General features: G+C 44.0%; 1 protein-coding gene across 3 annotated transcripts; it reads right to left on the bottom strand.

Annotated features, from left to right (window-relative positions):
- Positions 1-277: 277 nt before the first annotated feature.
- myrfl (myelin regulatory factor like) lies at positions 278-22,794 on the bottom strand. Of its 3 annotated transcripts, none has more exons than XM_023952511.1 (24): positions 22,532-22,794; positions 20,864-20,978; positions 18,967-19,042; positions 18,505-18,566; positions 17,825-18,275; positions 17,033-17,233; positions 16,766-16,961; positions 16,264-16,340; positions 15,292-15,402; positions 14,975-15,065; positions 14,675-14,875; positions 14,464-14,572; positions 14,281-14,390; positions 13,224-13,369; positions 10,987-11,145; positions 10,795-10,863; positions 10,237-10,283; positions 4,594-4,758; positions 4,476-4,523; positions 4,308-4,392; positions 2,267-2,341; positions 2,070-2,181; positions 1,024-1,095; positions 278-630 (listed from the first exon to the last, which is right to left on the bottom strand). In XM_023952511.1, exons 2-24 carry the CDS (start codon positions 20,934-20,936, stop codon positions 538-540), a joined length of 2,829 nt encoding a protein of 942 aa, XP_023808279.1. In that variant the 5' UTR covers positions 20,937-20,978; positions 22,532-22,794; the 3' UTR covers positions 278-537. The 3 variants fall into 3 exon arrangements, with proteins under 3 accessions (XP_023808279.1, XP_023808278.1, XP_023808280.1); XM_023952510.1 differs by having other exon boundaries at positions 20,864-20,996; positions 22,532-22,793; XM_023952512.1 differs by lacking the exons at positions 18,967-19,042; positions 20,864-20,978; positions 22,532-22,794 and adding an exon at positions 18,858-18,957.
- Positions 22,795-23,732: the final 938 nt, after the last annotated feature.

Raw genomic sequence — 23,732 nt, 5'->3', positions numbered from 1 at the left:
AAAAAAAAACAAGTAAAAAACAAAATACACAAAAAAGTTTTTCTCGTAATGCTTTTAATTTCCAAAAATCTTTTTTTCTATTTCATTTATTTCTGTTACACAGAATTATAGTTTTAAAAACAAAAATGTTAAGGGATAAAAAAACCAACCCAAACCAGTTCCTCCTTTTCAAAGTTTAAATCCAGACATCAAAGAAACGTAAAAGACCTCCCAGGTGAACAGAACCATAAATATTCAGTTGACATAAAACAGTGAGAACGATCGTTTCTCATGACACTTTTATCTTTTTGTTTAATCGAATGCATTTTTGAGTAATTATGCGTCACAGAAAAGTTTCCTGAATTCAGTTTTGAGGATTTATTTCATGTCTGGCTTTGTGAAGCAGCAGCTGAAGGTGAAATTCTCCTGTAGGACTTTTGTTTTCTTTTGCAGTTTTCACTCAAATAGCTTTGAAATAAACAGTTGAAAACTGTCTTTTGTGTCAAAAGTGAAAATATGTGGATATACTTGATGATATTTGAATGGATCCATGTTTGCTTAAATATCTGTGCAGCGTCTGTAAAAGTTGAAGAAGTAGTCAGTGAAGAGCGCCCCCGCATAGTGATGGTCAGTATTGCAGTCTGCTTGACCCTGAAGACAAATAAAACTACATTATTCAACTTGTTACAGTTTAATAGAAAGAAAATATTGTCAATCTATTTTTCACGAAAAACCCCCCAAACAAATTAAATGATAAAAGATAAAAAGTCTTTTCCTGATAAAGTTTTAGGACGTTTGTGCTCGGTAACGATCAGAAGAACATTGTTTAATACTGGACTGTTATACCAACAAACAACTTATTCTACAGGCTTCTGGGTTTATTTTTTGTCTTCATAAACTAAAGTCACTGGAGGTCAGTTAACCAGCAGTCGGAACCGTTTTCATGTCTGTTGTTTGATTAGTTTTTCCTAAAAACGCTTCTGTCATGTTGAGAGTTTGGTTTCATGTACGTCTTCCTACAAATAACTTTGGTGAGTTTCTTACAGCCACTGTGGAGCGGAAGTGATAGGAGCTCTGATAAAGACGAGACACTTGAAGAGGCCATTCATGTTCCCCCTGCAGACAAAAGCAGAAACCAAGTTTACATCAGGAAAGGACTGAAGAAGAGCTGTGGTGAAGGAGGAACAACAAAAAAATGCCACTAAAAAGCTTTTGATAATGAATTCTTAGTAAAATGTAAGAAAAACTGGAATAACAAAGCTGACAAAAAAATCTAAATTAATTATCAATTAATTTAAGATTTTAAAGTAATATAATAAAAATACCATTTAGGAAAAGGTAAAAAGGAGTTGGTCATTTTCACTTGACAGGAAAAACAAACTTTTTCCCTCTATTTTTGAGAAAATAATTTTTTTTTATGTTTTTTAAATTAAATATAACCTCAGAGAACCCAAGATCAACTTTTACCTGGGCTTTCAAAGTTAATTCAACATTTACTTTTGTGTGTGTGGGTGTGTGTGTGTGTGTGTGTTCAATGTTGATGGCAGCGTATGACACCTGCCAAAATAAAAAATGAAAAACGGCGTCCAAACGTAACCCCAGGAGTTCTCCAAGGTTGTTTTTTGGCATTTGAAAAAAAGTCCTTTTAACCCTGAATAACACAAGAACAAGTTTCTACTGGCCGCTCACCTTCTTTAAACTTACTTTGACAATTATTCTTTGATAATTTTGGGTAAATGCAATCAATAGTGGAAAAACCTTTTTAAAAGACAAAAAAAAATAAGAAAACTGACCAGATTTCCAAGGTTAAGAAATAGACAGACTATAAATAAATAAATTACTTAAAAAATATTTTTTATAGAACAATTTAAATTATAAACTTTATATCTAAAAAGTAAACTCAAAACTCAATTAGAGGCTAAACTCTTTTCAGTTTGAAGTTTGAAAAATATCTTAAAGTTAATGAAATGTTGATTTTTTTTATTTTTTTTTCTATCATCTGAAGAATCTTTTCATTCATTCTTTCTGTGAACAGATCTGGACCTGGAAGGGTGACCTTTAACCTGCGTCCTGCCTTCAGACTGAAGTACCTGCGTGTTTGACGGGTATCTGCTGTCAGCCACTGACTGAAGGTCCAGCAGGGAGGAGCATGTGGTGGACTCGTCCACGTCACACAGATGAACCACCAGCAGCTCCGTAGAGCTAAAGAAGAAGCAGCAAAAGAAGTTTCTCCGTTCAAACGGCAGCATCAGAGCCTTTGTTCTTTCATGTGTTCAGTAGATCTTACTTCATGACCAGAGTGATTCTCATGTTGACCGGAACAAACTGGCTGATGGGAACTCTGAAGATATATCTGCCAGGCCTGAAGGAACAACAGGTAACTCAGAGGTGCAGGTGTTTCTTGTTTCTTCTCAAGTCTTTAGATTCAGGTTCTAATTAAGTTGTTTCGTTTTTCTGCTGCTGTTTGGAATTTTCACAGGTGTTTCAGTTAATGACCTCACCAGGTAATCTGTAACATACGTCGAAGATCTAAAGAGGAAAACCTCTCGCTGAGATGTAGAAAAACGTTTTCTCCTGCTATTTGTTGGTGGAAGGTAAACAGGAAACGAGGGCATGCTGCCACCTACTGTCCAGGTGTGGAAACATCCACAATGACGTCTCATTGTTTTGAACAATGTGAGACTGGACAAAAGTTGTGTGAAACGGGTCAAAATGTTCGTACGCAAAAAAGTAAATGGGGTGTTGCTATGAAAGAAAAAAAAGCAAAATAAACTTAAAATTTTAAAATGAACGTAGAACCATAACGCAGAACTGTGATGTAAAACAACGGGACACCAACTTTTTTTCCAAAGCAGCATGGGAGATGATTGACGGTATGAACGGAAGAGTAAACATTGCAAACACAATTCACATAAACAGCAATGACCATGACTTCTCAGGTTCTTCTGTTATCAGACACGGTTGAGTTTTTTCAAATACCTGACACGTTTCGATGGACGTCTTCCATCCGTCGAAACGTGTCAGGTATTTGAAAAAACAAAACTCGTGCCTATAACCAGAACCAAAGAATTCAGTTAACAATACAGACACTATGAACCTTATTAAACTTAGAAATGACTCATTTTTGTGCACTGATATCTTCATTTTTGTCCCCACTCTATGAGGTGTTAATTTAAATAATGAAACAAGAAGAACTCCAACATTTTGATTTATCTATCAACACTCAAAGCTTGGTTCTGAAGGTGTGAGTTAGGGGCAGCAAAGATCGCTTTTAAATGTTGTTTCCTGAATATGTCACACTGCAGAAATATACAATCAAGTTTTAATATATATATATAGAGAGAGAGAGAGAGAGAGAGAGAGAGAGAGAGAGAGAGAGAGAGAGAGAGAGAGAGAGAGAGAGAGAGAGAGAGAGAGAGAGAGAGAGAACAGATCGAGCAGAAGGGCTTTTGTGTTTTGTGTTTGACAGATGTTACTGTTACATGTTACAACAGGGGTTATGAATATTCTGACACGGGAGGTGTATATTTGTACAAACCCCTTTAGGATTTGAGGGTAAGCCTTATTTATATATATATAACAAGTTGCTGGACATTTATCCTTATTACTGCCAGGTGTAGATGTTAGTCAAAGGGGGCGGAGCCTGTCTCCAGACACACTCAAATGTTCATAAGACTTTACATACAAACATGTCAACGTGTACCCATGTACATACTTATGCATTCAAACACACACACGTCAAGCATTCCATCACACATTCTTTTAGTGCATAGGTGACCTGACACCTGTGCTCATGTGAGTGTTTGGGTTTTACTGTGGTGGAATGGAATATAAATAGAGGGCCTCTGTTGGAACTTTGGAGGGGACCAGCACTCAGAGGCAAGGACCCCCCAAGGCTCTAATGTGATCCCCGGCTCATGGCTTTGCTAGAGAACTCAGGGATTCCCCCCTCCCTGCACGGAGAGAGGACCCCGGGGCCCGGGAAGCCAGCACCCAAGGGACACGGCCATTACTGCCTAGGGGGACATGGCCATTACTGCCTAGGGCCAGATCCCCCCCCCCAAGGTTGGACCAGAAGATCAGAGGTCCTGCCTTCCGTGAGTAACGTGTGTGTTGGAGTGTATGCCACACTGAAAAAATATACAATTGTTGCAAATACACAACAATGACATTTCTGATGTTAAATTATTTTTCTTTTTGTGTGAAAACTCTCTTTCTGGAATTCATGACAAAGTTGCTGCAGTTGCAGTGCAGACAGGCGGTGTTCCATACTTTGACTATGATCAAACGTCTCTCTTTTTGGAAAAAGGTGTGTGGCGTGCTCTTACCCGCACTCATCTCTCATGCAGTATCTGCTGTCGATCACCTGCTGGCTCTCCTTGATCATAAACGTATGTACGGTCGTGTTTGTCCCTGACAGCGGGAGATAAAAACTCGTTTTCTTTGTCAGATGTATTTGCAGAAATTCCTGTCAAAAGTTGTGTTTTTAAACTCACAGTCTCTGAAACCTATTAGCTGCACATTCTCTCCTTCTTCTTCAGCACCTGCAGATGAAAAACAGCAAACAATCAGCAGTTTGTCATCTGGAGTCTTTCTCCTGCAGCTTCACAGTACCTTTCATCACAGGTTTCTCCTCCGGCTTGTTGAAAACACTGCTGCCCCCTGTTGACAGAGGACAGCAGTACACCTCATCGCAGTACAGAAGGTCGCAGAAGTCCACGTCAGGAGGCCAGGGACTGAGGGGGCCTGTGGGGGCCGGAGAAGACAGCAGGGGTTTGTCTGCAAACAAGACATGTCATCAATTAAAAAAAAAATGTAACAAAATAAAAAGTCTTTTTTTCATGTATTAAGAATTTATCTTTATCTGCATTTAAGCAGAGTTAGTGTATAAAATCTTTACGCAATCATCATAACGTGGAATAATGTGCATCAAACTGACCTCAAGAATCAATCAAACAAAAATATTTTAACAATAAATTCATTTGCTAATGCCTGCAAGCATCTTTTACAGTATAAATGTACCAACAATTCAGCTTCTGTCACAAAACCGAGAGTAATTTGGTGGAAAAAAAGCTTTTTCTGCATGGTGTTCTGCTATGTTCTAAGGAAAACATAGAACATATGAATGAATGAATGAATGAAAACTTTATTAATCCCAACAAGGAGAAACTCAGTTCCAGTACATCTCGATGAAGAAGGTCAGACAAACAGCACAGGATACACACACACATCTCGAGAGGTTACTGAGGTCAATGCAGCCGAGCGCCTTAGATGACCTGCGCCGGCGCACCTTTGTATAGCATGCAGATGGACCACGAAGAGGGCCGGGGTTGGGTTTGGTGAAAAAAAAAAAGTCGTATCCCTACACTGCGTACAATGTGTTGATACAAGAAAAAAAACTACACCTCACAACCCCAATGCATCAGTTAGAACTAATAAACAGACTTCCAACAGGTTTTTTCTTGGAAGAGGAACTAGACAGGGTTGCCCACTCTCCCCCTCTCTTTTTGCAATATTTATCGAGCCTCTAGCTGCAGCAATAAGACAGAATGAGAGTATTAAAGGAATTAAAACCAAACACAGCCATCATAAAATTAGTCTCTATGCAGATGACATATTACTGTTTTTAAGTAATATACATTCTGTAAATGAAACGGCAACAATCATTAATGAATTCTCTTCTATATCAGACTATTCCATTAATTGGAATAAATCTGTTTTATTACCACTGAACAGTAATGCGGAGCAAGGACTCACAATACCAGTTAAATCAGGCAATATAAAATATCTAGGTATTTATTTTTCCCCCAAAATATCAGAACTGGTGCTGCTAAACCACACCCCATTACTGAAAAGCATACAGGACGATCTAACACGCTGGACCAACCTGCCTCTGTCCCTTATGGGCAAGGTAGCCACGGTTAAAATGAAAATCTTACCCAAAGTTAATTATCTCTTCTCAATGATTCCCACACAACCGCCATTAAAATGGTTCAAAACATTAGACTCATCCATATCAAGCTTTCTATGGAACAATAAACCTGCAAGAATTAGTCTAAAAACTTTAAAATCTGCAAAAAGCTGTGGAGGATTAGAATTACCTAACTTCCACAATTACTTTCTTGCAAATAGATTACAATACATCTTAAAATGGTTAAAAAATAATCCAGAAACCAACTCATGGTTAGACTTGGAACAGGCGTTATGTGGAAAGATCAACCTGTCAGATCTTCCATTTATTAGTCAAATAGTTAAAAAACAGGATTGTTTCAAAAGTATTAATATAAATGCCACTTTAACAGCCTGGTGGGAATTTCTCAAAATATCAAAATCATCAATTCAACCGTGCAAAATGACACCCATCTGGAACAACCCAGACATCCTCATAAACAAAAAAATTATCCACTTCCCAGCTTGGCAAGCAGGGGGCATAAAACAACTAGAGCACATAATTATTGATAGAAGATTCATAACTCCCCAGGAACTTCAAGACAAACATGGAATATATAACTTCTTGGAATATCAGCAACTTAAATCAATTATTACTAAAAAGTTTAAATACAGAGACAACGATTTAAAGCTACCAGATGTAGTTACCACTCTGATCAATTTCTCAATGAATAAAACTCTCTCCAAAATATACAAACTTTTATGTAATTTAGATAACAATATTTCACTTCCGACAACAAAATGGGATGCGGATTTGAGCATCAGCACAGATGAAAGTTTTTGGTCAGAACTTTGTCTAAACACCTTTAAAATGACAAAAAATCCAAATCTGCAGCTAATCCATTTCAAAACTCTTCACAGAATTTACTACACTGGACAGAGGATGTTCAAGATGGGTCTCAGTAACTCAGACATTTGTCAGCACTGTGACAGTAATCTACCCGACAATTACATGCATGCACTATGGTTCTGCACGCCTGTCCAGGCTCTCTGGCAGCAGGTATGTGCCGATCTATCAGTCTGGCTTAAGGTTTCAATCACAGCTTCACCGTCACTTTGTGTGCTTGGTGACATGAGTGCCATCGATGTAGAAGGAGGATTAGGCTCTATCATTTTCATAACTCTTTGCATTGCTAAAAAAACTATTTTAATAAATTGGAAAAGCAAAAAAAATATAAATATAAGTCAACACAGAAATCTGCTGCTTGATCATATCAGCTTGGAAAAAATGTCAGCCCAAAGTTCAAGTAACTTTGAAAGAATTCGGTCTCTCTGGTCTCCCATAGCTAACTCCGTGACTTAGGGGGTGGGGGGGGCATGGTCGTCGCTGCTCCTTGCCCTTCTGCCGTGGGCCGGGGTGGGGGTCGGGGCCTCCGGTGCCTGGCCGGGGGTGGTGGGGGCTCCGTTGGTCGGGGGGTCGGGTCCGGCGCCTGGGTGGGGCGGCCTGGGGCGCTGCGTGGTCCTCTGGGCTTGGGTGTGGGGGTGCGTGGTGGGGGGTGGGGTGGTGGTCTGGCTTGGCTTGGGGGGGTGGTCCCTTTGCCTGTGCTGGGGGGGGTTGGCGGGGGGCGCTGCTCGGGGGGGGGGGCCCAGCGGCGCTGGATGGGCTTCCCGTCTACACCTGGGGCTGGGATCGGCCCTTCCCTGGCTCTGGGGCGGGACGGGACAACCCTCTTGGGGCCCCCGGTCGCTCTGGGTGTCATCCGCTTCGGCTGCGGGGTCTGGGGGTGGGGTGGGGTGGGGGTCTTGTCGGCCCTGTCCTGTGGGGGGGCATTCTGGGGGAGGGGGGGGGCCACTATTGGTACGGGGCGGGGGGGGTTGACGGGTCGGGGTCTCCGCTGAGGCCATCGGCGGTTTCCCCGGCCGGTTGGCTGCCTCGGTCCCGTCGAGGCCTGACCAGAGCTCTTCTAGGGCCGGCGTTTGGGGGTGGGGGCCTGGGCTTGCTCCGGGGGGGGCCAGCGCTTTCTGGCTCCCCTCTCTCTGTGTGGGGGTGGTGGTGCTGGGCCTGGGGTGTCTGCGCCTCCGGGGGTGGGGCCCCGGGGCTGGGTGGGCCTGGCCCCCTTGCTGGGGGGGGGGGGCGGGGGACGGCTGTTTGACCACCGGGGGACAGTCTATCATCTGTCCCCAACTTACCCCCTTCCTCATATAACCTCATAATAGGGTGAGGGGGTGGGGGGCTTAGCCTGCGATGAGCCTTGGGGGGGGGGGTTTACTAGGCAGTGACCCCCCTCCTGTGGTTGCCGTATGGAGTGGGCCCCCCCTCTTTCGGTTTTATTTGCACCTTAGACATGTAGGGCCCTTGGTAGGGGGGGTGCTTGGACATCACTGCCAGCAAGCAGCGGATGTCCTCCTAGCACCCTACCCGCCAATTTTAACCGCACCTTAGACATTTAGGGCCCCTTGGTGGGGAGGGTGAGGGGACGTCACTGTGAGTAATCAGGAGACGTCCCCTTAGTGCCCTACCCGCCAATTTTAACCGCACCCCCCTTAGTACACACACCCCTCCCCCCTCAATATATACATCCCAACATAAACACACACACATGCACACACACACTCTCTCAAACACACATACACGCACACACATTTTGCAAGGAAGGTGGGACCTAGGACCATCTGTCCCCTGCCTCTTCCCTGGTGGGGGGTACGGGCCCCTTTGCAACGGCGGCTGTGTCCCCGGGGTGCCGGCTTCCTGGGCCCGGCGGTGCTCTCTCCGCGCGGTGGGGGGGTTCACATTACATCTGAGCCGGGGGTGTTCGTGTCCCTGGGGGGTGGGTTCTGGTCCTTGCTCCTGAGTGCTGGGCCCCGCCAAATTTCCAACTGTGGCCGAGCCTGGTCGGGCCATATTTACAACACCCCTTGTGGACCCTCTTTTTTCCCCGGGGTTCCCCCCTTCTGGGTGGGGGCGGCGGGCCCCTGCCTCGCTCCTCCCTGGACCAACCGTGGGCCGGGCGGATGGCTGCCTGGAGTGCGGAGTGGGTCTCCCTTGGGGGGTCCTGGCTCGTACCTGGGGTTGGGGCGGGGGGATGCCCGGAACTCCTGGGTGGTGGTGGGGTGCTCGTCTGGGGCTGTGGGCGTCCTTCTCCGGTGGGGCCCTGCGTTGGGTTCTCCCGGCGCGGCGGGGGGGCTGCTCTCCTGGTTGGGCTGGGGCGGCGCCCTCTTTCCCTCCGTGCCTCTCTGCTCTCTGGCTCTGGGGGCCTTGCGGCGGCCCTGCTGGCCCTGGCCTGGGTGGCGGGCTTGGTCGCCCGGGCGGCGGTTGTTCCCTGCCGGTTCCCGTGTGGCGTTGGGGGGATTCCGGCTGCCGCTGCTGGTGCGGTGGGGGTCTTGGGGTGGGGATGGCTGGGCGCTCTCCCTCCTTCTTTTCACGTTCCACCATCCATTTTAGAAGAACATAAACACTCACCTGAGCTCAGGTGTTAGCTCAACAGACTGAATGACTGAAATATTTCACACTAGTTGGTTTTAAGGCATAAGTATGCGTGTGAACACTATCTGTTTTGTGTACATGTCGACAGGTGGACATTTTTGCAACTAACAGGTGTGTTTATAACATTTGAGTGTGTGTGTGGACAGGCTCCGCCCTTTTTTTTTTTTTTTTTTTTTTTACATTTGAACCTTACCATAATGATTAACAACCAGTAAACTTGTTGCTTTATGCTGCTTCATGGTCTTATCCCCCTTCCCCTCCTATTATCACCCCCTACCCCCCCCTCTCTCTAACGTCCCTCTCTCTTCTTCCCCTCTTTCCTTTTCCGTCCGGTCCAACACCAAAGATTTTCAGACATGTTTGAAATTAATAAAGTTTGGCCTCAATTACAAAAGGGGTTTATTCAGACATACCTTTGGTTTGTCTGAAGATTAATAACCCCTCTTGTTAAAGTAAAATATGTCCAACCCAAGAGGCCCTCAGCTCTCATCTGTCTGCCTAGCTGTTGGACAGGACAAGTTAAAAAAAACAAAAAAAAAAAACAAAAAAAAAAACTACACCTTTCAAACACAAATAGCACATATTCAGACAAAGACACAGTACATGAGGCTCAGGGGGGAAACGGTGGTGGACGGGAGTGGGGGGGCCCCCCATGAGTCTGTCCATCAGGTGCAGCTCCGTGAGCCAGGCACATCTTCCGGGCAGCACACAGAGGAGGTAGGGAGGGGGTTGGGAAGCCGAGGACAAATATTTTGACCTTGTCTGCATAAGAAGCTCTGAGGCCTTTTGCTCAGTTTGTGTCTCTGTTTACCAGAAGAGCTTGGATAAAGTTCCAACAGAAAGAAAGGAAACAAACACAAGGAAAAGCAAAGATGGCCGCTCACCTGTGCTGGTCCAGGCTGTGGTCTGAGCAGGCAGTAAGCTGTTGTTACTGAAAAACACATGAAGAGTCAGTCCAGACTGATCCGTGTCACATGACCACTTTTTCTGGCAGAGAAGCTGAAGTTGAGACAATGCTGTTCCCTCCAGGTTCTCTGACTTAAAGAGCAGGAGTGTGGAGAACACAGCGCTGTGCTCTCAAACTTCATCTCCAGACCTGACGCCTGTTTGAAACTTGCTCACTCGAGTAATAAAAGGGTGAAATTTCTCCTTTTGAACATTCGGATTCTGCTGGGAATAAACCAAGTTTTCATTTAACAGTCTTTTGGTAACAAAAGAAAACTAAAATCCCTAGAGGTTTGCTTGTTTACACTATTCTGTTTTCTTCACTTCTGCAGATGAGTCTGTTTCTTTACTCCCGTTCCTCTAATTCCTGTTTATGCATCCTATTTTTCTGTTTGTACTTCATGATGTTTCATTCTGCTGTGGTTCTGAGTCCGTCTTTCATGCTTCATGGACTCAGGGTTTGCTGTATGGACCTTCTGGGGGCAGTTTGAATGTACCTCGGGCCGGGGATGCTGTCCGAGTCTTTCTCAACCGTCAGAAGGTACAGAGTGGTGATAGAGATGACGCTGCATCCAACAAACAAACAAACGAACAAACAAACAAACGAACAAACAATCCGATTGAAAACTGGACTGTGCACATTTAATGGTGTTTGTGTGGAACAGAGCAGAAAGGCTGGACATACTAACCAAAAGGCCATGGTGGTCAGAAGGGTGAAGACGCTGACCTGGAAGATTTTGTTCCGGAGGCAGTGTTTGGACGCGAGAGTCCCGTTGTTGTCCCGGACTTTTCCAGTCTTGTGCACGTCTGGACTGGAGGTTGTGGACTCACCGTTGTGTCTCTGAGACCTGCTCTCAGAGAAAGTCAGACTGAAACCTTTCTGTCAGTTTTTTAATCTAATAAATTCTAATTGTATTTTAACCCCTCACAGAAGAGGATTTACATTTTTGTAAGCGTCTGGAAAAGATGGAAAAAGTTGCAGCTAAAGCAGCTGCTATAAAACAGCTTCTTCACCTCCATTTCTCTCCTTTCAGCTCTCCGGAAATTCAAAGGCTTTAAGGATATTTCATAGAACAGAAAATCTGGTTTATAACCAGATTTGTAGAAATTAATCAACACATATTATATTCTCTAAACAGCCGTTCATCAGCTGTTTGAAGGGCTACTCAGACCTTCAATTCAAATAAAAATAAAAAAGCTTTTAGGATTTTTTCTGCTAAATCTTGCATGTACTTTTGTAACATGGAGGGGAGATAATGATGGTATGGGTCTGTTATGTTGGTTCAGGGAAAGGAAACCTTCTTTGGATCCACAGATAGAAAAAAAGAGGATGTTGATGAATGTGGAAGAATCCGTCCAGCTCATTAACTGTTTATGAGAACCGAGTCTGACATCACTCAATGAAAATGGTTTCTAATGAAGTCCATTCAGTCGCCATTTTTTGCAATACAGACGCCACCATGTTGTAGACGTCGTCAGTCAGTAGTGAGTGAGGTCTGAGTTGGTCTGAGCCATTGTTCCTATGGTCACCACTCTGCCCAATCAGTGATGAGCTTATTGGAAGGCCACACCCCCTTCCACTTGAAAGCAGGCTACAGGTCCAACGTTTTAAACACTGGATGTAGGGTCCAGCAGGCTCCACCCACTTTAATTAAAGCATCTTATTGGTCAGTTTATAACTTGAATAATTTGACCTACAGAAAAAATATCATGAAAATACGAGGATTATGTTAAAGAAAGGTATCAGATCCAGAACGGTTCTTATGACCAATAGAATGACTCAGTAACAGCTGTTTATTTCTCTGTAGAAGTCTATTGGATTTTGGCTTTTTGGCGGCAGTGGGTACTTCCTGTTTGGAAGGCCAGGGGGAGGAGTCACGCTGTCCAGATCTAATTTATAGTCAATGAGTTAGCTTGAAGCCACTGAATGATTTTTTTTTAGCAAACCCAAAACCCCTCAAATTCAGATTTGAATTGAAACGATCTTTCCTTTAAACTGAATAGACTCTGGGTTCCACATGCTTCCAATGAGAGCTTTGCATAAAGGGAATGGGATTCAGGAGGAAGCTGTGGAAGTCCAGCTGGAACCAAAACTGTGCTGCTGACCTTCTTACAGACTCATCTAAAAAATGACCATCAAAGGTTTTTCTGTAGCCATGATGCTTTAGAGCCTATGCTGTCATTCTTTGAAAGCCAGAACAGTAATTGTTTAGGACATCCATAAACATGGGGGTCAGTGATTTTATTGTAAACACTGAACCGTCTCTTTTTTTGTTTTCTGACTTGCAGGAAGAAGAGCATCCGCCCCAACTGTCATGCTGACCAGGTCAACTAAAGCACAGCAGCAAAAGACATTTCTGTTCCCTTCAGCTGCTTTTGGGTCAACTCTACCTGCAGAAAATTCGCTGTCCTTGAACTGTGATTTCCTCAGATAACAGTCCTGCCAATGTTATGCAACAACTCCTCCTTATCAGTTCTTCTCTGTTGCTGATTTGTCATAGTTTAACCTCTCATTTCACTTACATTTTAACCCAGTTACTCCTCAGGATGTCTGCCTGAAACGTCTACAGGACCAGCAGGACCTGTTTTTACAGATTTAAAGATTATGTTTGTTGTGAAGGAGACAGGAGGACTCATCACCTCTAAGGTTCTTCTCTAATTATTTTTATAGACTTTTCTTATTATTGTATTCCCTGACAGATGGGAAATAGATGTCCTAAGAAGGCATTCATACATCCCCTTCACCGACTCCTCTCAGTTACAGTTATGATTACAATATCACCAGAAGAGCAGTCTCATCAACCTGAGCAAAGGCCATCTTACTGATCCTGGTCAGAGCTTGAGCTTGGTTCAGTAGCTGCGCAGAGGTTTTCTTAGCAAGACCACCAAAACTCAAAGAGACCATAGGTGAGATAAAGACCAGTACCTAGAGGAGCGAAGGCTGCCTGTCAGGCTCTTCAACTTGGCCAGTCGGCGATTCCAGACCTCCAACTCTTCAATTCGAGTCTCCAGGTTGTCTGTGAGCTTAGTGAGCTGCTGCACGGCCCCTACATTCTCCATGAAGATCTGCTCCTGTAGGAACGACAACGTTAGGAGGCAGGCACTTTGTTTTAATCATAAAATCAAAATGACGATCAATTTCTGAACCAAAGAAAGCTCACAAAACTTATGACAAATAGAGAATTGTGGTGGAAATCTGTAGTATTCTTTGGCTTACCATGCTGATAAACCCAACAACAAACAGTTGGACAGATGGGGACTTAAATTTTGACTTGAGACTCATCAAGGAGACATGACTTGGAGTTCAGGTTGGACTTCTGTTTTCTTGAGCCCATTCCTGTCAAACTGTGTCTCAGTGTCTTGATTGTGTCTTAAACTGTTTTTTTTTTTTGGATTTACAGTCTGAGTTGGGACAATGAAATGTCTTCAACCATGAAGCTTAACTTGGACTTGTGACCAAATACTTGAGAATGGACTTTAACAAAGAACTTCTTTGGTGTTTACCAAACCTGCCTTTTCGTCTAACCTTTGGATCTTTCTGCTCCTCAAAAAGGATTGTAACTCAAGTCAAAGGTGTTTTGGAAAAGTGTTGCCCACATTACCTCAAGTCACATCCAAATTACATTCAGTTTATGGCCCTGAAGCAATATCTGCCAGTTTTGTGCTTGAACCACAGGTGTGTCAAAGGCTGCCCAGGTGCCCAGACACACTATCATGCAGATCAAAGCCAAATTGACACACGATGGTACAGAGATGTGTAACAAACAATACCTGGAATTCTGATTACACTGACGCAACCCTGTAAAGATGATTGATCAAACTTCATACGACTACAGAAGATCTAACTTAGACATTAAAAAGGAAAAACCAATGAATTGTGATCTAGAAAACTACGGCTTGAAAAACGTACTCCTCAAAATGACAACAGGTATACAGCAAGCTAATAGATTCATCAGCATGTTGGGGTGTAGGGCTCCATCTACCTTGTCCACCATCAGGAAGTTGTTTATTGTTTCTCCATCTGAAAAGGCGACATCTCCAACATCCTTCACCGCACACGGTAGCAGCTCCTTCACCTCCTGCGCTATCACACCTGAAACACCAAAGCCTGTGAGTAAATGTTAAAAACATGCTTTGATTTAGAGATCACAGCACAGAGGCAGTACCTGTCTGGTGGGTGTGGTCTATTCCCACACTGGAGGCAAATTCTGGTTTATAATCAAATTCCACAATTCTCATCTGGTTGATTCTCTTCAGCTGCTTTTCAGAGTCAACCTGTGATGTAAGAATCAGAAATAAATAAATAAAAATTCTGTTGAGAGGATGTCAAGCCTTACTTTACTACTCAACGCAGACCAACTCAACCAATGTACCAACCTCCTGAATGTTCTGTTTGGCGCGGCAGTCAGACGGCTGGATGATGGCGCCCATCACCTTTGCATTTCCACAGACGACCAGCGCTTCATCAGGAGAGTCTGTGTTTATGCCAACTCGGCCATGGCACACCACAGCTTCAGGCGCTGTCCCCCGCTGCCACAAGGTCTCTCCGTCCACCTCAAACTGGCCTGGGTTGGAGGCCTGCAAGAGCAGGAAACAGAAGACATATCTATATGACCAAGCCTACTGATGGGATGTTTGACCGGCTGATTGATTATTGGCCTAGACCAATGTATTTACCCTGACGATGATCCTTTCTGACTGCAGAGCTGTCAGGAGGAAAGACTCCTCTCGAACCACAGCATAGAGACCCACTACCATCTGAAAATACCTGCAGAAACAACCTTGACTAGAATCTAACCTGACTGTTTATCCATCCATCCATCCATCCATCCATCCATCCATCCATCCATCCATCCATCCATTCATTCATTCATTCATTCATTCATTCATTCATTCATTCATTCATTCATTCATTCATTCATTCATTCATTCATTCATTCATCCATCCATCCATCCATCCATCCATCCATCCATCCATCCATTCATTCCTGTACCTCTGATCAGGGTTGGGTTTGCCTTTCTTCCTCATGTTGTTTGCTGTTGTCTCACTGAAGTGCAGTCGGCCGAGAGTCACTTTGGTTATTTTTCCAGCTGGTAGATTGACCCTGAATGATCGTAAATATCATCATTTCCACCTTTTGAAGGCTCTCAGCATCTAAGCTTCTTTGGAACCCAATCTTAATCTAAACTCAGACATGCTACTCGATCTGTGACATTAGACTATGGTCAGTTACACAAATCTAACCTTTTGTGTTATAATCACATGAAAAAATAAACCATATCCAACCGAAGTCTTCAAGATCTACCACTCTGCTTGTTTTCTAGTTAACCCAAACAGAGCCTCCATGTCTTCCATGCTCAAGCACACCTGGTTTACAGGCAGGTGTGTTCATGAAGCATCCAGGATGGTGGTTCTGAGTTCAGAAACAATATCCCAATGTACTCAGTAAACAGAACCTGGATCAGGTTTGTTGAGTCAATCAGAACCTGGAAACATTTCATCCAGATAATCAGCAGGAAGAGTGCAGGTATGAAACAAGAAGAGCGGTGGAGATGTCTGGGGTTTGGCAGCTTTTCTGTGTACATTAAGTTTGTTTTAAGAAAAAGTAAGGCACTGAATAAGACACCCAAAAAAAGCAGAACGCCCAGCTTGTTGGGTCATATTGTGACCAAAAATATGAAATTTGATGATAAAAATTTCACCTTTAAAACAAAACAATGACTATGATGAGAAATCCCTTTAAAGATACCCGTTTGCATGTTTCTGACTTTTATTGCTTTCATTCTCTACAAATCAATTAGAACTTCTACTTCTTAGAATCAGAGACGTTCAGAAGTCATTGAATGAAAGACAAGTCATTTGCCAAGTCTCTGATAGAGTCCAAGTCAAGTTCAACAACGACTGTTTGTGTTTTTGTTTAACAAAAATCATCATGGACAACATATCACGATGTACAGATTTGTACCTCACAGGGTGGAAGGGCTTCTTACTGCGGTCAGGCTGAGATTGCTCAATGGTCACCAGGTAGCCTGGAGTTTCCAGCTGTAAGAAAAGACAAACATGTTTTGAAAAACGAAACTTATTGCCTCTCAAGTTAGGATATTCCCCTCTAGTGGAACCACAATGGGGCACAATCCAGTGCTGTAGTGTGCAGGTCTCAGTGTGGGCACAAACAGAGAGTTCAAACGTTCAAACCATTCATACGAATCACAAACAGATTCAAACCGGCCACTGATGATGCTGAGAGGAGGAAGACAGTAAAACTACAGCATTGGTGGACACGATGGAAAGAAGAAAGGCAGATCTCCTGTGTTCAGGAGAGCAGATGGAAAGAGAGCAATGGAGGAGGAATGGAAGAGTAGTGATCCTGAAGGAGGAGTTTGATACAAATGTTCTGGAAAGCAGATATGAAGACATTTAAACTGAATGTAAGACACCTGAACGTAAAACAAAATAACTTTACGCACCTTGACACCAAAAACCTTTATGTGGAAGTGGTCAACTTCTTGTGGGCCGCTTGGCGCTGTGACATATTGTGGCTCTGCTGCCATGCCGATATGAACTGTGACCTGGAAGTGGTTTTTCTTCTGGCAAACAAAAGCCTCATCCGATGGAGAGAAGTTGAAGCCTTTGTCTGTGTTGACATGGTAGGCGGGACAAGGCCTGCATCAGAAACAAGAGGGTTTTCAGCATGTTGCTGTGAAAAGGTCTGGTTCAGCCGGGGATGTTCTCACAGTCTCTGGTGGTTTCTGTCCTTTAAGGTGCTCCACTGTCCCAGCATGTACGGTTCCCAGGTCAACAATTGCCAGGTCCCGGGACCAAGCACGCCGTTTCCTGCACCGCCACCACGAGGCCCATCGCCGCTTTCACAGCAGGACGTTGCCGTTAGTGACTCTTCCGACTCTGACCTCCTCCTTTTTTTAGTGGCTGTGGGACTGAAGACAGGTGAAAGGCATTCTTATGTGTTTTATGATAACCCAAACCCGGCCGTTCCATTTGAAGCCCGATCTCACGTCATCTTGAGATGTAGAGAAGGAGTCTCTCTCCAGCTACGTTTACACCCCCCCCCAGCAACGTGCGTCCAAGTGACCACTTCCAATGAAAAGTCTATGTAAACGCATACATGTGCGTTTTGGGCTTCTGCGCTCAAACTTTCTCGTTCACATGTTGCTGTGCAAGTTTCTACGACTGTTTCCAGACTCGACATACAAAACGCTCATCCAATGAACAGGCAGTGAAAGTTAAACCAGTCGAACTTTAACCAAAAAGTGAAAGAAAATAGTTGGAAAATCTGAAAAGGTTTCTGTGGGAAGATCTGTCCGCCAGGAAGATTCAGTGAAGACCAAAGACTAGATCTGTGGTTGCAGTGAAGAGGACATGATGTTTGTGATGTCAGAAAACAAGTCATGAAAAAAGCTTGAAGAGAGGCTGATCGTTTGCTGTGGGGAAAGCTGAAAAAGCGCTTAAGCCTTTTTTATGACATCATCAGCTTCTGCAGCATCAGGAAAAAATACAGACGGTCTTACCAGGTTTGTTGTGATGAGCCAAGCTCGCCATCTGGAAGGAGGGGCGGGATGTTTGGGGTCACGCCTTGGCAGGTAAAAGGTGGGACATAACTGTTTAATGGAGGCTGGGGGGGCGAGGGTGGTGTGGGTGGGGTGTAACCTTGGGAACAGCTCCCTGGAGTCAAACAGTGTTCAGGTGAATGATGTGCGTGCTGGTGATGTGAGGTGGGCGGAGTCCCAGACTTGATGTAAGTGTCAGTGAGGCGCAGGCTGTGAAGCTGAGCATAAGTCATGGGGTTAGAAGAGGAGGGGGCGGGGCTTTCGTCACTGAACCTAAGAGATGAGGAACGGGACAGGAGCTCAGGGTTGGAGGGGGCGGAGCCTCGGCTTTTAAAGTGACAGGATGCAGGTTGGGCGGCAGCTGGAAACACTTCCCGCTGAGCTGTCCAGCAGGTGTGATCACGGCCAAGTTCTGTCGAGAAAAGTCATTCAGAACCGCCGTTAGAATCTCGTTTTTTTGTGTTTTATTGGTTTCCACGCTGATGAGACACAGATCATTTTGCAATCAGCTTGTTTAACATCTGTTTCATATTTTCCCACATAATCTACACAGTCGGCTGATAAAGGTTTGAACACTTTGAGACGTTTCACTAAGGGAAGTAAGATAACATCAGTGGGAGTTGGATGGGTGTCGGTGGTACCTGCTAACTGTGGAGGCGAGCAGGACTCAGAACTTGAATCTGGAGGAGACTCAGGGAGCATGCTACCAAACCAAAGAAAAGAACACAATCAAGCAGGAATGATGACAATAAAAATGAGCTCATTTCTGTGTTGAGCTTTCTCTTTTTGCTTTAAAACGTTTTTTAAACACCAACAGCAAAAGCACATCAGAAAAGAATCAACTGACCAAAAACATAGACCTACAATTCACTTTGGGTTATGTGATCATTTTTCTACATAAGAAATACTCTAAATAAAGATTCATTGAGTTTGTTTTAGAAAATGAAAACAAGTTTTTAATCATAAATAAGCACATTTAGAGTTACTACTTTACCTGTCAGATCATTTTTATTCAGCTTCCGATACAAACAGGACAATGAAGGCGTTTTCATGCAGAACCTGAAGCTACTCTGAAGTTGTGTTGGGTGTTGTGTGTGTCTTACAAAGTGCTGGGGTCAACATCGTTGCTAAGATACTGTTCCAGGACACTGGTATCCACGGCAACAGAACTGTCCAGAACTGCACATAAAGGATGAGAGTCACTTCCAGATTCGGTCATTTGTTTTGGAACAGAGACAGGGTGGACCCTCATCGGGACCAACGAGACGTTTCTTCATTCAAACACAAAATAAAAGAGCTGAATGTGGCCTTAAGAGTCAAAGTTAGGAAGGTTCTACAGAACTATTTAATGACATCTGTTCCTGCAGATGTTCTCCAGTTCTATGAATGCATTTCAGAACAGCAAACAGTTACAGTCACATCAAAATTCAACCAGAAGATTTGTGATGAAAAGTTCATCTCCTCCTTAATAAACCTTTGGACATTTATTTTATTTATTTTTCTATCTTGTTCTGTCCAACAGCTGAGCAAACAGATTAGAGCTTAAGGCCTTTTGTGTTGGACAGGTTTTACTACAAAAAAGGTTATAGAATTTCTAAAAACCAGAGTGTAAATCTGTATAAACCCCTTTATGTTATTTTATTATTTTTTATGTATTTTATTACATTTAGTGTGTGTGTGGGGAGGGAGAGGGCAAGAATGTGGGGGGGGGGGGATAAAGGAAGAGAAGTGAGAAAGTGGGGGATACAAGCACTGATTTGAATAAGTTATTATTTTAAGCTGTAACAATTATACCAGATCTGCTGGAAAGACGAATGTTACATCAAAGGTGAAAATCTGAAGACATCTGTCCATCAATACACTGTGGGTTGGGGGGGGGGGGGGCAGACAGGGAGCAGTGTGGCGGTGTGCACGTGCACGTGGGGGTGGAGATACATGCATGCTGCCGAAGTGAACCGTGTGTTCATGAGGGGAACCAGATCCTCCCAGCCAGACCAGCCAGACCAGGAGAGGGGGGGGGGGGGGGGGGGCAGGCGGGAGCACCCCAAGTGATGGGACCTAAGCAGCCCGGGAGGGGGGGGGGGACCGCCCACCCACCCAGCCAGGCGCAGAGAAGGGTCCCCCACAGGGGGACCCTTCTCTGCGCCCAGAGGCACAGGCGAACCCGGCGTCCGGGCCCCCAGGCCACAGGACAGGAGCGCTTTGGACATTTCTAAACAAAGAGCATTCAGAACGAACTCTGGGACTTTAACAGTTCTTAAGACCACCAGAAGCTCCTGAAAAGACATTTCTTCAGGAAAGGTTTTCAGTCCAGAAACAGAAACCTGCAGTTTAGAACTTCTCAACATTAAACTTAATCCTCCAAAGGTGCTAAATGACTGAAAATACATCAGAACATCTGTCAAGTCTTCATGAACTTCTGTTTATCCTCTCAAAGATCCGACAGACTGTAGTTCCTGAGTAACCAGAATATCAACTGAACTGAAAACCTGTAGATTCCACAGATTCAGAAAAGCTTTACAGGATTCAGGTTTTTCCAAATAAAAGTCTAATAATCCCAAAGACTGGCCACCAGCATCACTGAGAGAAAATCCACAAAAGTTGTTTTGGCAAACTGAACTCGTTCTCCTTCAGCAGAATCCTCAACCAAATTAGATTCCTTCAAATCTGTCAGTTAAACTTGAGTTCTGATTTAAACGTCACTAAAGTTCATGGCGGGTCTCAGAGCGATGAAGAACCATCTCCCAGACCTCAGCAGATCTCTGTAGCCCTTGTGCTTTCCTATGACCCCCCCCCCCACCCTTACATTGACGTGTTCTCCCTACCATGACAAAGGTGGATAAAGGTGGAAAGATTTCATGTAATCCATGGACACCAGTGAAGATCACAAATCATTGAAGAAAAAAGGATCAGAGCACTGTCTGGTGGGTCTAGATGACCCAACTCCCAACGTTAGAGTGCCTAGGATAGAACAAGGGTTACATCAGCTCTCAGTCTCACCGCTAAAGAACTGCTGCAGCGCCTCGTTCTCCCCCAGGACGTGGGGCGGCAGGCGGCTGGCTCCTGGCTCCATGGCGCCCAGCAGGGGGCGCAGCCGCAGGGGGGGGGGCCTGAGCTGGAAGCACCGAAGATACTGACACAAGAAGAAGAAACAGGATCATGAATAAAAATTCATTCTTAGTCAAAACTTGATAACATTCTAATAAATAAGCAACACGAACTGAACGTATTCGTTCAACAAAAAGCAGTTTAATGCAGAATTCAGAAGGAAAAGAAGCTGAAGGAGACGCAGCTTTAGAAGCTTCAGAAAAACTGAATGTTTGTAATCACCCCCCCCCCCCCCCCCCCCCGTCTGTTTCTGTAAATCAGGGGTTACTCTCAGACAGGATGTAAAAGAATTTTTTAATTTACAAAATTTTACATTAAACTTAGAAGAATCAAGTATTTTTCAGGCCATTATTTAAAACGTAACAGGAAGTTGTTTTTGTTTTACTTAAACTGAAAATGAAAATAGTTATACAATAAACTGCTTATATAGAAGAGGTTTGTCCTTCATAAAGTTAAGTTATGACGTCTGGACTTATCGTCTTCTCTTCTTGTTTAACCGTCATAACAAGTAAATTCATCACAAACAATAAACAAAACAGATTAAAAACATTAGTTTGGACAAATAATGTTAAAACATTCAAACAGATAAGAAAATGTAACGGTTAAAACTAATCAGGATCAAAATCTCACATCATTAAAATCAGAGAAATGTACTAAAACGCAAACATTAGTTTGAAGAAGTAAATCTTATTTTTCACTTCAACTGTGAAGTTGGTGTTAAAATGTCATTGATGACAAAAATGTTGTTCAATTTTATTCAAAATCAATGCATAATATGAAGCAGGTTGTTTATGTAAATAAATGAAAGCACAAAGTTTTAATAAATTAAACATAAAATCCACATTTTCAGCCCAAAGATCTGCAGAGTCATGCTTCTGTTGTAAACACAAAAACAGCCTCTCTGAACAAAATCCGTCTGTGAAAAACTGACAGGAGCTTCATTTCTGTTTAAACTGAAGCTCTTTATCAAATCTACCCTCATAACCCACTGACCCCTGACCCCTCACACCTCAGATCTGCCAGCCGGACGCAGATTTCTCTCAGTTTCAATATTTTACTGCAGTTATTTCCTTAAAAACATTTCTTTTCCATGCGGACTTCACATTTTTTCCTTCGTTGATAGAACTTCGTCCTGCTTAGCGTCTTTCTTTGACGGGCTGGTCGCCCTAAAGCTCTCTTTCCAGCAGAAAACAACACGAGGACTGCGTTTTTGTCCTTCTCAGCTGCAGCTTTGCTTATTTCATTTGAACCCCCCCCCCCCCCCCCCCCATGAATCCGCCCTGAACCCCCCCCCCCCCATAATCTGTCCTGACAGAAGCGGAGGTCCGGCCCGCCGTTTGGATGCAGTTATGTAACATCCGACACGAAAAACTTCAGGTTTGGCTTCAAAATCAGCAACAAAAAATTAACCATATTTCAAAAGCAGTAAAGAGCAGCAACATCATTCTTATTGTCTAAAATGGTGGTGGGGTGGGGTTGGGGGGGGGGGGGGTGTCCCTGGTTCCTCAGTCTAAACCGCCCCAGTGAAAAGTCCGGCTGCACCTGTTGGTTCAAACACACCTGAGCTCAAGGAGGCGTCCAGCGGCTCGGACAGCGGCGTTCCCCGGTTCACTGCGGCTGCGTCAGGTGCCGTCCATATGTGGGGGCCCCGGACTTTCCCAAAGAGTTCCCCTGCGACCTCAGGCCTCAGACGGCGGTCTGGGAGATCCTGGAGCGGCGTGTGATCATCTGCGCCTGCAGGCTGGACTTTGAGCTTTGAACAAGGGAAGGAGGCTTTCACACACCTGCTGCCATAAAACAGCCAGTCACGACTCTGGAACCGCACAAACAGAGCTGAAACACAGGAACGGCCCCGGGGCCCCCAAAACACCCGTCCAGGCAGGGTCCTGAAGAGGGGGGCCCCAGAATTATAACAGATCATAACCTCTGCGTCATGAAAACGTTTTGGAAGTTTCCTTTGAAAGAAGAAGCTGGTTTAGTGGTTTCATTTCACCTAATTCTTGTTTTCTAAATAAATGCAGACCACAAAAATGTTTCTTCTGGTTCAGTTACTTCCTGGTTGCCTGTTCCACTTCCTGATTGGCTGATGGACCTGGAGACAGAGAGAGCCGGTCGTTTCATTTGCCCCTTTGTGTCTCAAACCGGCGTCTTTCACAGAACGTAAAATTTCTGTGAACATCAAACAGATTTAAAGATAACATTCTCAGCAATGTGATTAAAATGATCGTTTATTGCTACAAATTAGTGGTTAATTTATTTTGATGATTGACAATCAGACTGGTTCAGTTGTGGGAGGGGCAGATTACTGTTCCTTGTTGACTTTGGCTCTTTGGTCCAAGTTTATTTGAAAAAAGTAGCTTTCAGTTAACTTTAATTGTTTTCTGCCTGTAAAAACATAAAATTTGTGTCTTCAAACAGTTTGAAGTTGGTTCATCAGCAGCAAAGAATCGTTTGTTTTTTTGTGTGTTTTTATGGAGAACAAACGCTCAGACTTGAGATTCTGACCTGAGCTGTTCAGAAAAGATTTGACAACCGATCCCTTCCAAGGAGCCAAACAGAAATCTGTCCCAAAGTTTGAACATTTTCCTGGATTTTCCTCTTCACAGGAACGCCTCTCCGGACGGTTTATGGCTCCGGAGTCTGATGTTCTCTGCTGAGCGGGAAGCAAGAAGATAACGTATCTTATCTCTGCATCGTTGTTTGGTGTCATTCTTTTTCCATGATTTGTTTTTTTAATGGTGGTTTCCATGGTTTCAGTGAC

Source organism: Oryzias latipes, chromosome 23 (genome assembly GCF_002234675.1).
Source record: "Oryzias latipes chromosome 23, ASM223467v1".
NCBI classification, from domain to species: domain Eukaryota; kingdom Metazoa; phylum Chordata; class Actinopteri; order Beloniformes; family Adrianichthyidae; genus Oryzias; species Oryzias latipes.
This window is presented reverse-complemented; position numbering and strand designations above follow the sequence as displayed.